Source organism: Amyelois transitella, chromosome 3, assembly GCF_032362555.1.
Source record: "Amyelois transitella isolate CPQ chromosome 3, ilAmyTran1.1, whole genome shotgun sequence".
Lineage (NCBI taxonomy): Eukaryota > Metazoa > Arthropoda > Insecta > Lepidoptera > Pyralidae > Amyelois > Amyelois transitella.
This window is the reverse complement of record NC_083506.1, coordinates 9,148,593-9,166,582: the sequence shown is the minus strand read 5'-3', so window position 1 is coordinate 9,166,582 and position 17,990 is coordinate 9,148,593. Positions and strand designations below refer to the sequence as shown.

General features: G+C 37.2%; 1 protein-coding gene across 4 annotated transcripts in view; it reads right to left on the bottom strand.

The window, feature by feature from the left end:
- Positions 1-52: 52 nt before the first annotated feature.
- The window catches only part of LOC106140165 (cytosolic carboxypeptidase 1), a 57,064-nt gene continuing 39,126 nt past the window's right edge, over positions 53-17,990 (bottom strand). For 3 of the 4 annotated variants that reach the window (XM_060952407.1, XM_060952404.1, XM_060952419.1), the window contains 5 exons: positions 5,368-5,455; positions 4,977-5,141; positions 4,113-4,289; positions 1,931-2,049; positions 552-1,559 (listed from right to left, as the gene is read on the bottom strand). In XM_060952407.1, the coding sequence (XP_060808390.1) occupies positions 1,430-1,559; positions 1,931-2,049; positions 4,113-4,289; positions 4,977-5,141; positions 5,368-5,455 (679 nt within the window). In that variant the 3' untranslated portion in view covers positions 552-1,429. The other variant, XM_060952413.1, reaches the window with a different exon arrangement.

Below are 17,990 nucleotides of genomic sequence, written 5' to 3'. Positions count from 1 at the left end.
ACAAGCAACTTATAATTTAAATTGTTTAACAAACCAAACAACTTATAAACATCACAGACATTGCACGGACAATTTTTGTACACGATCAGCTTAAAATAAAATAATCTTATAGTGGTTACAAATACATGAAAAAATCCTATGAAAATAAATAAAATAAATATATTTCTAAAACACTATCTAAAAATCGTATAACAAAAAGCAAAATCAAAAGGGGTTTCCTTGACAGATAAAATTTGTAGGTAGGTTTCTGAACACTATATTTTTGTAGTGCGAACTTAGACTAACAGCTCCTCCTTTGCTCCTTCACGTCATAATGGCCGTAGTGGACGCGGTTGCATGCTGCGAGACTGCAGTTTTATATAGAATTGCGTGGTCGCATTATATTGAGCAAGCGTTAGTATACACGCCCGCTGACGCTTTTTTGATGTGAATGGGGCCAAAAGGGAAATGAAATCTCGAAGGATCTAATCGAAGTCTTCATCTGAGTCCGTCTTCAAAACGCTATCGGAACCGGAGCCGGGCTCGCTGTCCACCGCTATCTCCCTGCAAGCAAAATAATAGCGATGAATTGAATGAATTGACATTAGAATAGAACGCGCTGGGAATGAGACGCGTTTTCGCAGAGAATGAATCGCGAAATCCTAATCGAACGGATAATCGATCATCGCTCTTTTATCGCACGTTGTTCCTGTATGTAGGTTCGCATTTAGAATTTTTTTTAGTATTATTATGTATCTTCTTCCTCTTTGCTATTACCAACGTCACGTAGAGTCGGTTCTCTTAATGTTTCTCCGCCATGATATTTTGTCTAGGGATGTCGGGTCGGGTAGATTTTTTTCTAGTATAATTATGTAACTAGTTACTTATTTCCAAATAACACATTAAACTGACTCCTTTTGAGTCTTAATCTGACTCCTATGACCTACTCTTTATTATAATGGTCAATCGTACAAAATTTATGACATGCCACACAATCTTATAAAACGTTACAAAAATTATTAGGGGTCACACATGCTAGCGGGACATGTTATCATATGCACATACAAATGTATCTAACGGCACACATTAGTCTGCAGATTAGGAACAATTAATACGGAATCTAATAAGACATTAGCGCGGGAACACGTTTCTGTGGTTATGTCATACATACGAGCGTTGGAAACGAGAAACCAGTATGGGGAGTACCTAACACAGTAATCATTTTTGCATACATGCTTATTAACGCGATAGTAAATATCTTAGACTACGGATCCGCATTCTTCAATATGTTTATGTATCTACATATTTTGGATATTCGAGAGCCAAACTTATCAAAAAATATCTTTGTCAGTTCAGTACATTTATGCATATATAGTCTTAAATTATTTATAATAAGAACTATGGAACGGTTAGTATTAGTTTAAATTTACTTGCTGGCAAATTTAATTTTTTAGGATGGGATCGGGATTAGTAAAAAAAATAATATAACATTACGGACGTGACATACACAAAAACATGCCTTCAGTGCCTCTACTTGCCTGTTAACTCCAGCGCCATTCAAGTTTATCTCAACGATATTTCTGTTAAAATAAAATAAAAGAAAATTGGATATCTTTTCACGTCCTTAATAAAGACGAAGACGAAGTAAATAAATAAGTACCAATACCAAAATTACCTTCAAGGTAATAGATTCCCTCTGTTAATTTTATAGTTCCTTGACTTGCGTGAAAAGTATCCTATATCTGTTTCCGAACTCTACACTATATACGTGCACAGTTTCATAGATATCGGTTCAGTGGTTTTGACGTGAAAGAAGGACAAAAATCACGCTTTCTCATTTACAATATTAGAATGGATTTCTCCTCTGCGGTCCTCAAACTATAAGGCCTACAAGGTCCTAAAACTTAGCCGCCGTTTCGCTTGATGACTGCAGTCCTATTAAGAGACTAACCCGTTAAGGTCTTTAGTGAGCTGTATGTCGACGTTGGTCGCCGTCTCGTTCAGGCCGTTGAGGGCCTCGCAGAAGTCACTGCCCACGCTTTGCAGATGTTGAGTGTTCAAGTGGAAACCCTGCAAGTTGAACAAATACATTCGTTAAGTTTAAGTAACTTAAACGTACATACTTATCATTATTTGAATCTCAATTCCATTTTTAGCCGAACAGCTGAACGTGGCTTTTCACTCTTTTCAAGACTGTTAGCTCTGTCTACCCCATAAGTGTATATATGTTTATGTATGTTTACATGCAAATATACGTATCATCACGTCTATATCTTGCGGGGTAGACAGAGCCTATAATATCAAAAAGATTAAAAGGCCACGTTCAGCTGTATGGCTCAATGATGGAACTGAGATTAAAATTTAACTTTATGACAATGTCAATTTGTATAAGTGAGATTACTTAACATTTTGTTTATCACATCCACCACAAGCTAGAGTTCAATAAATCAAAATATGAACAAGAAATAAAGTACTTAAAAGATAAATGTTTAGCACACCTACAAGTATTGTACACATATTCTTTTGATTTATGTACAATGAAGAATAAATTAACGTCGAAAAATATGCGAATTATTATATCTACAATGAAGATGTATGATGGGCGAATTAAGATAATAATCTTTGAAATATATTTAAGTCGCAGTAAGATCGCCGCTCTGAACTGTTCGGGATTGGACATGAAAAGTGCGTAGTGAGTCGCTCATCAATATTGCAGATCAATATTAAGATACCAACAGTACGCAAACTTATTCATTTAAATGATGTCGGTATTTATGAAAAAGGACCAAATGTGGGCTTCCATCAGTAAAAATATATATAAAAATCCATTACATCAAAGATGACTTGTTTGCTATACAACTGACTCAATCTTTCAACTAAAAGACTTCAACGCGCTTGATACTGTTACGTTTGTGAATATCAATTTATTTTGTTTGAACCTTATGGTACACAAAACTTAATATATATTAATAGCGACAAGCGACGAAAATGTTTGTACAAGTAAAATATTATATTTAGTAAACTATTATATTAGAAATTTGGTGCTCATATTTCTAATATACGTATTTTGATAATGATTTCCTAATAACAGGTTAATAACGGTGAAATTGTATTATTTATTGACTTTCAACATCAACACAGCTTCTCAACCATTTGATTTGAAAAGTCGAATTGCATCAACATAGCTCAGTATACATTTGAGCGGACCCATGTCCAATACACCGTTTAAGGGATATAGGGACGCTGCAACATATTTTTTCACTCTTTGACAGAAACGTTATAAGTCATGGACTCGTAGTAATCGCTACATAAAAAGCTGAACAAGTTAGTCACGTTAACGGACGAAGGCATCCGTGCACATAGTTGATTGCAGATTCGTTGCGCCCTTATCAGGCGCATCGCGTATCGAGTATGTACAGTCAACCGCATCTCAAGTTACATTGCACGTAACTCTATACCGCGACCCGTAACACGGTATAGAGGTGAATTTGAGTAGATTGATATACTGTTGACCGTACGAGCCTCTGCCTCCCCTGCTAGATGTATAAGCCCGCATGTGGCGCTCAAAGTATGGTTAGCAATCGTCTTAGCTAACTCATAATATTCTAATTGGTTTTAAGTAAGACGTGAGATTTATCATATTGGAAAGGTCTCATAGATCTTGGTCTGGTTTTGAATCGTTGGACAGCTTTGAATCCTATACGTTTCCTTTATGAGTTGATATGAAAGGGAGATGTAGTGTAATTTCACTGCCAAGAACCACTTTGAGTCTTAAACAAGTCAAGTGCTTTATCCGCTATCTAATATGGAAATAAATAACTTTAACAGTCGAGATATCTTTTGCTCTCAGCGGGAATAGGATATATGTAGAAATACTTTTTATATCGTGCACGCGAAATAATCATAAAACGTGTGCACAATGCAGTCATATTCAAATAACAGGAATGAATTTTAGTATGATAATATATTTATCTTAGTACCCCATTAGACCTCGAAGGAGATAGCGAGGCGACATTTACATCTTTTACATTGGTTGGCAAAATTGTGCATCAGATAAAGGAAGGAGAAAGGAGATGAGGCTTTGTCTGGCAGTCGGACTCAATTAAAACTAAAAAAAACATCTAGATACTCACCTTAAAGGGTCCTCGATCGAATCCGCAGAAGGAGGCTTCCATGGTGTAAGACCTGGTGACGCCGAGGTGTCGCCACACCGTCACCCTGGCAGTGCTCTCCCGTTCGCGCTCCACCCGGAACGAACAGGAACCCAGGGCAAATGCGGGAGATATCCGGTGCATCAATGCGGGCAGCATCTTGAAAAATATTTTATGTAACAAGAAAAGACATTTTGACTATTTCTTTTGTTATTTATATTATTTCGTTTATTTTCCATATAAGGGGACTGTAAGGTTACGTTAAGCTGTATGACCTTATGATGGAATTGTAATTCTTTTTTTTTAAACCAGTAAAATTTATTTATTTACAAATGTAAAAGATAAATTAAATTGATAATATCCGTTTCCAGCTCAACCATGTTTTGACGATATCTTTTAAATTAGTTCGCAAAACCAAGAAACAAGTTTTATGAATCTCTGAAAATTAATCGCGGAGGTGTATCAAAAGACACCAAAAATTTTCAAATTAATTGATCCGGTGGCATGTAACTGTACATTTCGTAGTGGAGCAAAAGATTTGCAAAGATGTTAACAGTTCATGTGTGCAGGTTGAACTTAATATTACAATAAACACGACAAGTACATTTTCAAAGATTTTGTTTCTTACATTATGTAATGTAGGAATCAAAATCGTCACTTCTCTGAAGAGCAGATCGATGTTCGCCTGTGACCACGGGCATTGAATGAAATTAATTACTTACCTAACTCAGAAAATAATCATTGATAATGGCCGTGGTAGGATTGGATTGTTTGCACCTAAGAGTTACAACATCTAGTTAATAACGATACTTTTTTGTAGAAATATTATCAATTGGATTTCTTTACCAAATACTTGACAGGCTCATCTTGCACAAGCCGATCGTTGCTGCACCAACTTTCCGCGGCGGCACAGCCGTAGAAGAACACATTTTTCTTGCGAGAATGCCCATGATAGTCACAATATACTAGAGGCGGTTTCTTCCAGACACGCACCAGATATTCTATGAGGCCCTGCGTGCATAAAGGTAAATATATGAATCTACACAATTTCTATTGCAAGTAAATATTTTTAAAGCTCAATTCGAAAAGAGAACGTTCTATTTTAATTGTAGTTGTTGAGTTTAATTTTCAACTCGTTTATTTTAGATGGGAAGCTATAATAAAGTGGTATAGACCTTTCAATTTACGCAAGAGTTATAGAACTGCAATAGGGACATTTGTATAAAATCAAAATTACCTTCGTGTGATAAATAGAAGGATGCAAAACTGGATTCGGTTTACACCAACGTCTGTTTAGATCTTCATTAGTCAGGCCGCAGCGATGGCTGCAACAAGAAATGACATTTTACAGGACCAGATAGCCGGGAAATTTCCCTGCCTCGTAACCAGTCATACGTGTCATTTGACACAACGCCTCCAAGCCTGCGACGCTGTTATCGTTATTAATATCATACACGTCTATCTTTGATAGGGCCGTATCAAATCAACTTATTTACAACTCAATACGGGGTTTCGTAGCGGTTATTTCATTAGATGCCCGACACGACCGCGTCGAAAGCTATATCGGCATATAAAATTATAATTTGATTCATGCGCGTTTAAGGCGCACGGACGGGCAGAGGTTCGCCAGGACAATTTAATATGACAAGCTATTAAATTAAATGAATGGCTGACCACGTAGCGTTTGACGAGTTGCGTGTTGTCTTTTCGAAGAAACTGCCGCGTGTGAGTTGCCTGCCACTCCTCGCGCCGCCACGCGATGCTACACTAATTTTGGTTCTCATTCAAATCTGTATTCACCGCGGCTCCAAAATTGATTTACGCCGATCGTAAAAACAGACCTTTTACATTTATGGTTCCTTTTTCTAATATTTTTTATTTTGTGTCTTTAAACTTGACTATGAATTTGCTTTAAAGGATAATTTAAATAAATGGAATTGTAGTTTGTATTTTGAAATTAGATTTATAGTACGCGTTTGTTACAAGTAAAAGCAAAAATAGAATGCATAACTATCAAAATGGGGAAATGTTTTTGTTCGGCTTTATTAAATTATTAATAACGAATGTTTATGATGCCAACAAGCAATTATAGTAGTCTTTCAAGTCTTATTTTCTCTATACAACCACTGCCGCAGTATCTGCGTCTATTATGAAAGAACAACGTCTTCAATTGTGTCATTATTTACAGCTACATAAACTTCAGTGCGTCTGCAATCTACGACAATTCACTACGAGTCTCCCGTTATTAAAGGGCAATTCTTATAGTGTACGTGCTTCTGACATAATCGCACACGGCAGCAGGGTACGTAACGGACAAAGAAATCATAAGGCGCGGATAACTGTAACACATTTCAAAATATAAAAAGCTATATTAGCCACTGTAATGATGTCTGTAAGATCGCGGAAATGGGTTGTAAACGAAAAAACAAAATAACCCACTGCCCAAACGACTTCCCAAGAACTGATTCGTTTTAAATTCACACCTCACAGATCTCGATAAGAGAACCGAGGCGGGTATCGACAAATTATTCTCGAGATAAGGACATATTTTTTGTACGCTCGGGGCTTTTTAATGCGGCAAACGATTTTAGAGGAATTTAATAATTCGTATGATTTCAAACAGCTCGTTGCGTCTCTGCCTATTTGCAGTTCTACGAAGTGAACTCGGTGCGCATTTTTTCCTGGATGACCGTCCAATTAGGAGTGGTTCAGTGGAGACACATCATTAGCGGCGCGGGCGCTGGCATAGGTCCTCGACTCCTGCGATGGTAGCGGCCGTCCCTGGCCACGGCCTTCGCTCGCCGACCGGTTGCGCATCTTTTACTCTAATCAGGTAGAAAAAATAGCGTCGGTCGCATGCGCGAACGAAAGCGAACAAGCAAGAATCCGCACCCTGTCCTGCGTGTTTTATGGTGGTTCGTTGCGGTACCAGAGGGACTCGCGCAGGGCTGTGCTCAATCATTCATTAGCCATTTGAAAATTCATTAAAATAGACACATAATGCAAAAATAATGTTTCATTCATTGAGCTATAATTTTACCATTCTGTCAGTATTGTTAGGAAGATAGAAGACAAACGCTTAGTGATAGGTACGATACATTATCTCGTTTTGTGGAAGTTACATTAAATTCTATTCATTTGGATTTGCATTATAATGAAGTCTATTACAAGAACATTTTCCAGGACAAGTTCTAAGAATATATATATTAACCTACATAAATAACGGTAAAGTGTAATTATTCGAAAAGTTCATTAAAATTTATTATTAAATTAAAATTATATTCACTTTGTATCCACCTTCGGGCAGACTCTTAGTTGGCTTGTACTGCAGTAAAAGAGGTAGGCTTTCTCTCTTCGAGATCTGGGTTGTGTTTTATGGTTTTGTATAGTTTGTATCTTCCTTAATAGACATCTACAGGAAGCCTAAAAGTTTTGTTTTGTTCGAGTTCACTTAAAATGATGCATTTCATTAATGAGACATATTGAACTGGAACGTTCTACTATTACAGGAAATAAGTGCCTATCAATTTTAAAGCACTTTAAAAATGTAGAGTTTATATGTAGTAGTAGCCCTTTGAGGTCCCCAGTGACGGGCACGGCTGGTTCAAGGGTCCGCCAGCCATCTATTTTTAGAGCTCCCCGCGTACCGATGCTATCAGGCGGGCCATAGCACGGCCTCGCTCCGACGTTACCCGCCCTCTATGCACCCTTCGCATATCGTCCAGCCAATAAAATAGACCAAAGGAACATCGTTTTATATTTATTTCATTTATTTATAACACATGTCCATTGTTTCTACTTGAATGGTAATTCATAGCTCGAGGCGCAACCGACCAGCTTCGTGAAGATGTTTACATTGATGACATTGCACGTCGATAAATAATATTATTGAATGCAGTGAAATGTGTTAACTCACATTTATGTTGGTTTCAGAGTGGGATAGATCGTATTTATTTAAGTATCTGTCGTTCCTTGCTCGGAACGCCACACTCATCCGTATTCTGAGCGCGGAGGCTGTTTCCTGCGAGTCTACCAGGAGTACATACCTAACCTACCACGCGTCCTCGATAGTCCCAATCGATTGTATATCATAACTTTGGTACAGTGCACATTCTAATTGAAAAAAGAAATGTCTCCAAAGCCTCTTCCAGGGTAAACATGAGTCTGTTCTTGGATTTCGAGAGCTAGTTGGACGCCGTCGCTAGTTTCGCTGACCGGCGTCGATAACTCTGTATTCGTGTCCAACACCGGACACGGCGCGAGTTATTTACGATAGTCGCGAGACAATCGGCCGGCCGCCGCTTATCCGGTGCCACCGCGACAATAACATGACGTGGCCGTCTTTATTAAATAGCGTCCTTTGGAATTAACACGTGCCTAGCTTATATTTATAGCGATGCTGAATCATCCGCCCGGTATGGCGGTTACACTCGGGAATGCACAGCAAAGCCGTCTTTGCAATTTATTGTCACTGCGAGATTGCGACGTTGTAATGGTTCTTAATATTTCAGCAGCATAACCGTCATAGAGTCCATAGATATTTCGAAATCATGGGTACTAAGTGCGAGAGCTTGGGAACATGAGCACAAATGAAATAAAATGCAGTCTGATGGTCATGACCAAGACAGAACTAATAATAGTTAGTAATTCTTGGCTGGGTACCACAAATTGATTTTATTACCAGGTTACTGGTGCAGTTTGCTTCAGTCTACAGGACAGTTCAATGACACATGAATATATCTTGTCTCCGAGAACTGTCCACATGACAGGAATGCAGCCACCGTTCACTCCGTTATGACTTAAAAATATTGCATTACCCGGCACCCAAATCTCTAAGCAAACTTAATTTTATCGTGACTGTACATGCATGCATTAACAACACTTATGTTTTGATAGCTGCGTCCCGGGGCTTTGCCCCCGCGGGATATTCGATATAAAAGTGCGCTATGTCCAGGTTATATAATCCCGTGTACCTCATAAAAATTCTTCAAGTACATTTGCGTGAAAGACCTACCTACATCCACCTCAATGATATATGTATGTACTTGGAAGTTAAATAGACGTTCACCAGAATAAAGTCATTTAATAACTTATTGATGATTTGCTTTGGCAGATAGTATAGTTTGATATGCAGTATCACCTCGTGTGTAGCGGAAGCTTGCGGTGATTACGAAGCCACGTTGTTTGTATAGATGCTAGCCATTTGGAAAATATAATTTCGCGTGGAAGCGCATCTCATGATTTCCCGTTGGTAATCGGTACTGTACTGCATAAATAGCAATAAAGAGGTTATGCTTATTACCCATAAGTTATTATTATCATCACCTAAGGCTTTACATATAAGTATATGCAAGAGGAAACTGACTGATTAACTGATACTTATATCATCGCAGATTCCAAACAGCTGTAAGCAAACAGCAGATATTTGAAATTTAGCATGTAGATATGTAGTTTGAGGGTCGCTTTAGAAGAAGATTTCCCGAAATTTCCCCGACAATCGTTATTAACAGAATTTATCGTATTACGCGGGCGAAGCCATGCGCTTTTTCTAGTCTGTGCATAAATTGGAGCGAAGTAATAGTTGTCGCTTCATTTAAAGCGTAGCATTGAGAGTTGGAAGCAAATCCATTTCACGGGCGCCGGTCGTGAGACAGCCGCGACAATGATGAACTCCAGATAACCAACATCCAGTTTCGGTAACCTCACCGCCGCTTTACTTCTATTGATTTACGTGTTGCTTGTAATCGTCAAGCGTGAGCCTCGCCACGAATTCCGTGACCGATTTGTGTAAATAAAACATCCCAGTTAGTTTATGCCTTTTTTTCACAATACTTGAAGTTCTCTGACAATGCAAATTCGAAGTAATGCGCCTCGTTGGAATACATTACGTCTCAAAGTACACAACTTACAAGATGATGGACAGAACGACTCTATTTATTACAATAATGGCTCAGTTACTCAGCAACAAAAGAATAGCCGGCTGGATGATGCGAAGGGCCTAAGTGAATTATTTACATTATCAATGAACTGGATGTCCTTGGTCTCATAATTCTTTTTTTTTTCGAAACGTGCTCTTTTTATTCTCACATATACTTAGTCACAACGAAGAGAAAAAAAAGCGAAACAGCATGCTTTCAACGATAAGTACTTACACAAATATATTTAGATGTCTAATATATTTTATATTTGTGTAATCTGCAACTGCAACTTAGCCACGCAATAAAGGATTGATAAGAGCGAAGTTCCTTCTCCAACTTTGAATTCAAACTAACATTTAGAAGACTGGTATCCGCCAAAGCATATTGCGTCATCAAGTTACATTTCAATCAAAGGGAAAAGGTCAAGTTGATGTATTGTACGATGACAACACATCTTTAGAAGATCGGTTTCGGATCAATCCCGCGGTGAGTCGGCGGGTGATGTCGTTGACTCCGACTGCCTATTACAATGACGCGAGTGATAGAGCGTGAACTATTCGCACGAGTTTAGCGTTCTTTGTTAATGCGAGTGTCAGGGTTCTTAGGGTTGCGTTACGTAAAATATCTAGAATAGAGAAATAGCCAATATTACTCGGAACAGAGTTCAAAAATGAAGAAGCTAGGTTGATTCTCGCTTAAAATAAATTGTACTGTAAACTAGATAATCCTGCAACTAAATTTAAAAAAAAATATGACATAGATATACTTACTTACCTACATTACAATTTAAAACACTGAAAGTCAGCAAACTTTACTTATGTGTGTTATTATTTTTTGCAAAATATTTGTGGCTACAATCTAAACAACGTTTTGTAGATAGCAAAGGTTATATCAAAAGTGACATTAAAATCTCTTAAAAATCCCAAGCTTTTAAATCAATTAGATCTTGTCTTTGTTTTTCTCAAATGATATCTAAATGATAGGGCCAAAGCAGATCACTGCGCTTATCAAAGAAATGTGAAAATGTAAGCAATAGTTTAAATATAGTGAGTGATAGATAAGTGCATAGTATGAAAAGTATGCCATATGCAGATATTCTTTATATGCAAATCAGGCACGTAACAAATATTTTTATAGTTATATACAGCAAAAGTTATATCAAAAGTGACAATAAAATCTCTTAAAAATGCCAAGCTTGTAAATCAATTAGATCTTGTCTTTGTTCGTCAAGCTAACACTGTGAAATACCACTTCTGTAATGATAATATTTTGTGGTGCAATGCCCGCTGCCGGCGGCTATGCGTTGCGCTGCGCGGGCGCCGGCACAGCCGTAAGCCCTCAGAGCCGCTATTATGAGACCCTCACACTCCTCGGCATCGTAATTCATTAGCTGACTTCATTCGAATCATTTTATTTATTGCGGCTTAGGTTTCGTCAGTGAATACCCTCGTTTGTGCTTTCAAAGTTGCAGTGCTCTTAATGCTCAGACGACTTTAGAATAATAAGGACAACTGAATAGACGACCGAGGTCAAGGCTTTAGGAGACGCATGTACAAAGTCCTCGAGGAGGTTTTTCATTTTATTACTTTTCCCTTTTGATTTACGATTTAACAAGGATTTATGAGTCGTTAGTTCATAAAATAGACTATGCCCAGGGTTGTTAACATGGTTATTATGATTGCAATACATATAAAATTTATTATTATACTCGTAGTAGAATGTAAGACACAATATCACAATCGATAACATAAATGATTTTCTCATTTTTCGCAACCTCAGCAACAAGCAATAAAAAACGTAAAATAAAAAGCTACACAATATTGGCTACATAATATAAGCCACCAGATTAAATAAAATTTAAATGTTCACAATAATTATAAAATTAATTTGTTATAACTTAGCCGATGTTCGTGTTTTTATTTTGACGAAAAAGGATTGATGGGTTCGCCGAGGTCGACAGGCGCAGGGCACCTATCAGACTAATTCCGAGAAGGTCCAGGGTTCGATATTAATTGCCACTTGTCCGTTCATATCCCAGGAATATAGCTCATGGCCAGATCTTTTCCAATATAGAGTATAAAAATCAAGGTGCTTTTGCACATCGCGAAGGATTTTTAAGTCTACGCATTTAATAATTTAAGATACTTATAGCTTTTGCTAGCTATTAATGTAATGTAAATTTCGAGTTGAATCTACAATAATCTGAGTTCGTTACTAAGACGATGGTAAAGCGTCACTTTCAGCATACTAAGTTATTCAGCTGAACGAGGTCTTTTCGAGACTGTTGGCGAAGTATAGGATGAAGATAACTGATATCTGTAAGTATAAAGAAGATTGATATATGTATATACATATGTATGTGTACCAATATCAATAACTTGGTGCCCAAAAAAAATCACTCATACATACAGAAAGTGTGTTTGATTGCCAAGACTCATCCCCAGGGGATCCGGAAGCACAATGAGTGCAACTAAATTGTGCAATTGAGCTTTAGCTACGCCGCTCCGGTGCGCGCTCCGCTGTGTGAACCAATCTCTTCGTTTCCCAGAGATACTCATTTTTTCCGATGCATTTCTTATGTAATTGTTCTGTTAAAATTTTTCACTTTAATGTATACACGAGGAAACTATGTTTTAATAATTAATTAGTCACCTAATTGTACATAAAATATCTATAAAAGGTTATAAATAAACCTACATTGAATTTGACTCAATATTTTGAAAGTCAACAAAGTTATCAAAGGACCGCAAACTGGTTGCTAAACACGGCGCACAAACAAAAGATTCGTATGAATAAAACACATAAAGGAAATATTTTTTCTATAATATTTGTGAGTGGTCTGTTGGTTTAAGAGTGCAGTTGCTTGCTGTTCAGAAAATAAGGGTGTGTTTGCGACGGCTAGGGCCCAAGTTCAGTCGTGAGAAAGCAGCGATCGGCGCCGCAGATGAGCCATTGAGATTGGATTTACGATATTTTAAAATCACGTTCATAACCTTGAACCTGTGGGAAGGAAATCACACCTTAGCACACCAATTATAATCATCATTATCGCCATTTTCAGGTGAATTTGCTGAGTACTTTCGCAGTCTCCTTCAACGGCTGTTTGGCATGTTTATTATCATATCTAGAGACCATCTTAGTTCGCTGATCGTAATGTGGTTTGCATTAGTCCCGGCTCGCAAACACTTTTGTGAGTAACCGCTTATTATTTTAATGAGCATAATTTTGTGCGATCAAACTTAATTGTTTTCATAACTCTTTCATTACTTGTACGTTATAAATAGGAGCGGTATAAAATAATAAATTGCTTACTCCAAACCGATCTTTTTTTTTAGTTACGAACTAAGTCGTGGTAACTTCGTTCATGCTATTGCTTCGAGTGGCGGCGCCTATGACTTAAAATTTAATTAATCAATTATAAAAGAGTGGCGACGTAATGTTATAACACCGAGGTCAATATCCTCAGACTCATGAGAAATTTAACGGAGAAAAAAATACTTCGCATTAAAAGAGTTAACGAGTTTGCACTTAAGCGTTACTGTTTATAATAACTTAATATTTTTATACTTTTATTAATAATAACAATTAGTATTAAAGCAGTTTTTTTCTTATGAATTTCTCGCAAATGATATTAAAAAGTAAACTAATGTTCTTAATAGGTAATTAAAGATATTCCTTCTGGTATCAACCTCCAGATAATTTAATAAAAGTTACTGAGGTTTGCGGAACAGGAATTTTACTAAATAAGCTTGTGATTAGAGGTTGTCGGTGAGTCTAGGCCGAAGAAAATTATAGGGAACTACACGGCTCCAGTACGGGCGGGCTGGCCACACTTCGACACCACCGCTCTGATTCTGACACCTCTTTCTTGCCAGCGCCGTGTAGGACGCCAATTATAACGGGAAACTATACCTTGGCTCTGCCTAGCCCGCTGTACCAATCTCGGGAAGTTATTGTTAGAACATACAACCACCCAGCGCGAAACGAATCAATAATATGGCACAGCAGTTACACCAGCTTCTGGTGTTAGACTTTAGTTTATGATATATAAACAAGTTGAATAAGAATACTAGAAAATACTTGATTTTTAATCATGAAGTCTGAAAATCTGGCGTGAAGCAAGGAAACCAAAACAAAGTACATGTATAGAGGAGGAAGATAAACTACTTTAATTGTAGTATGAAATGATATCATTTTAATAAGTCATAATTAAAGAGATTCGTTTGTTGCCAAAGCATGCTTATAAAGAGAAAAATTCCGGTCATTTTCGTTTCCACAGGAAATTCGGGAAATGCTCTCAGTGCGCCTCAAGACCACATATTATGACCTACACCGTCGTGCTAGATTACAAATTTCTAGAATAAAAAATTGCGGATTTGCGTGGATTTGTCAGTCATTCCTTCAGTCCTCTTTTATATATTAAAAAAATATTTACTTCAGGGTAGTTGAAAGGTATGCAGTCAAGAACATGAAAATTTGAGATATCTCGTATATCTCAAATTTAATTCAGACTGATTGACTTTTGCATAAGAATTGTTCCCATGTTTGAACCCAATCAACATTCCATATCGTTTAAATTATGGACGTCAACGGAGGGGATAAAAACATAAACTTCATAACAGTTCTCAGAACTTTCGGTCGTTACGACTATGGTGATTTTTTTCCACAGTAAACAAACCTTACGGTTTCTATAGATGTGAAAAAATCGTGACTATGAGCCGCGGATTTACTGTTATTTGTATAAAGCGTCATAACGAAGCAAGTGTACGTAAACTGTGGAATCAGCGAGCGTGCAAATGGACGTCACTGGCTTTAATAGCGGCGCTCGCGACAGCTCCGCGCCGAAAAAACTCAAAATTGCCTCCAACCGGTATGCGACAATGACTGAATAACAACACCACCATACAAAAACTTCTCATGAATTGAAGTGCGAAATGGCAATGAAAATATATAAAGAATTTTAAATTTTTAATGGCAATTTAAGGCTAACTCAAATTGATTCGTTCAGCCAATTTTATGCTTTTCTGAAGATATGAATACGAAAACAATATTCCTACATTCTCGGTAGGAAAAGGGTTGGATAGTAGGACTTAAGTTCGTTCAACTCGTCATCGGCGAAACGGAAAAATGACTGCTTATTAATATTGATGTGGATTCACTTAAGGTTATGGTTGTTAACTAAATAATGAGTAATATCCGTTTCATAGATTCTTATCGACGTACAAACCTACTGAAATGTCACGTCTCGTAGAACACAAATCTTTACTTGAACTGAGAAATAATATTTTTTGCCCAAATGACATCTAAATGATAGGCCAAAGCAGATCACTGCGCTTATCAAAGAAATGTGAAAATGTAAGCAATAGTTTAAATATAGTGAGTGATAGATAAGTGCATAGTATGAAAAGTATGCCATATGCAAATATTCTTTATATGCAAATCAGGCACGTAACAAATATTTTTATAGTTATATTCTATGGAAATTGTAAAGCGCTCGCATCGAAGGCTCCGTATAATGACCACGCAATATTCCGAATGTTATTCTGGGACCTGGACATCAACTAAGGTTGTGTACAAGCTATTTTATTTTAAGTGTTCATTGCTATTGCGGTTGACTATTATGCGGTTATATTAAAAGTGGTTTTAAAGCGATACGTGTAGCATTTTTATAATAACTGCGTAATCGGCGACCGACCACCGTGTGCGCAGTTCCACGCACCCCGCCATCATTAGAATAAGTATTCGAAACCGAGATACACTTACATTAATAGTTTTATATCACAGAGCAGATATAAATTCAATAATGTTATGAGCTTAATGGTTGGACATCACCGATTTTGTTGGGTATTTTAAAAAACCTCTAAGTAAATGTAGAATAGCTTTTCATTTAATAATTATTGTCTTTTTAGAGATAAAAAGCTGTAATATAGTTTTAAAATATCTTTCTTTGACAATGTTTCGTGGAGATACTTAAGCAGATTATAAATCTCTTGTTACAATCCTGACAAATCTCTCTCGCTTTAAGTGTGTTCCCTCAAAGACAGAAAAGGTAGGATGAAATAAGTCTACCATACCTAAGTGGTAAATTGTGTAAAATTTGAAAATGATATAATGGCATTGCGTAAAATAAAGAAAGTTAGCTGGTTGTGGTTCAAAAATGCAAACAGTGTTGGTTTTCTTCACTTGTTTAATCATAAAAGCACTGAACTGCTTTGTTAAGTCTCTTCGATAACGAAATTTTTTTAGGCAAACAGTTGAATTTTTGTAGTTTTTGAATACTCCGTGCATTAAAATAAAAATTACTGTGAATGAAATGAACAATCTGTACTGACCACTGAAGCAACCTAATTGGACCTACAACCCACGTGCAAGCATTTTTAATGAGACAATTGTAGACTGTTTCTATAACTGATTCAGTAAATCATTCCATCAATAAGGCTTTGTATCAGGTTTTGTATTTTAAATAAACAAGAGATCTAAGACAAGGGATGTTTTGTTCTGGGCGTACTTCTATAGAGTTCCTTCTCACATTAGACGGTAATATTATTTTTTTATGAGTAAATATTTTCATCTATTATATATTTAAAAATTTCGAGATAATATAAATTCATAGTGATCTTTTCTAAAGGGGGGAAGGCTTGCTAACTAAAGTTTCAACGAGAACGATGTTACTTAGATATGGTACTGAAAAAAATGCAATTAGCAGAATTCTAAATACGCACTTGGGCAAAGTTGTGGTTTAATTATTATTTGTGTTATAACATTTAACGTTTTGTTTGTACACTCTCGACAAAAGAAGTCACGACTTATTTTTATTTTGAAAGAGTCGGCATGTGCGGTCCTATTATTGCTATTATACAAAACACCACAGTCATGCACTGGTTCAATTAAACGCTCCCCCGAGCGGCGTTACATCTTCGCTTGAAAAAATCTTTGTATCGTTCGAATCTCTACACTTTTGCTTCTTTTGCAGCTATTAATGTAATATCTCGATTTTTTTATTGAAATAAAACCTCGGATTTTATTTTATCGTCCCGTATCGCTGAGGAGCGTTATTCATCTGGTGTAAAACAATACTGATGGCTATCGCGCCAATAGGACGAAAACGCATTTAAAAATGCCAGAGCTTTCTTGCAATTCAATTTTTGTTAAGTGCAGTTTCGTGTATTGAGAGTTCAATGGGACATTAAAACTAGTTTGTGTTTTCATAGTGAGTTTTTACTAGTGTCTTTAAAGTAAGGTTAGATGGTGTGTAGCGTGGAGGCGGTATCCAGCTAGCAGCGATGCCGGTACAGGCGTCTGCGAGTTGCGATTGCGACCAATTAACGTGGCTCTCCAGGGAACGTGTTTGCAGAGCTGGACCTCGGCGGCCTGCTTTCAACTGCTGCGAGTGTATCACCATGATTTTATTTCACCATTACTAGATGTAATAAATAATAATGCTGCGAGATTTTCAATTTAATTAATATCATTCTTTACATTAAATTTTAAGTGTTCTTTGACGATAAATGTTTAAGTATGTTTGTGGGCAAAATAAGTCTCGTAACAAGTAAAATCCATGTTTTAAATTTTATAAGTACCTGATTATATGAATAGGTGAGTACCAACTTCAGGCTACCAAATGAAAAAAAGGAGGGCGTTTTTTATTCACACGCCCAAAGTTGTAAGTATAAATTAGTATGCCTGCAATAATTGCACACGGGTTGCGTGTCCGATCTTCAATGGAAGATATAACAAAGGCACACCCTTGAAGCGCGCCGCATTGCTTTTTAAGCCGAGAAAAAACTACGACAACCCTTTGGACAAGCGGAGAATTCGCGACGACCGCAACAAGAACAAATTGAGCGCGAACTATTGTGCGGTACGATTTGCCGAGATAACTCCCGTGTCGAGGAGCGCGGGCGCCGAGCGTCCGCCGCCGGACGTCCGTCTGAGACCACAC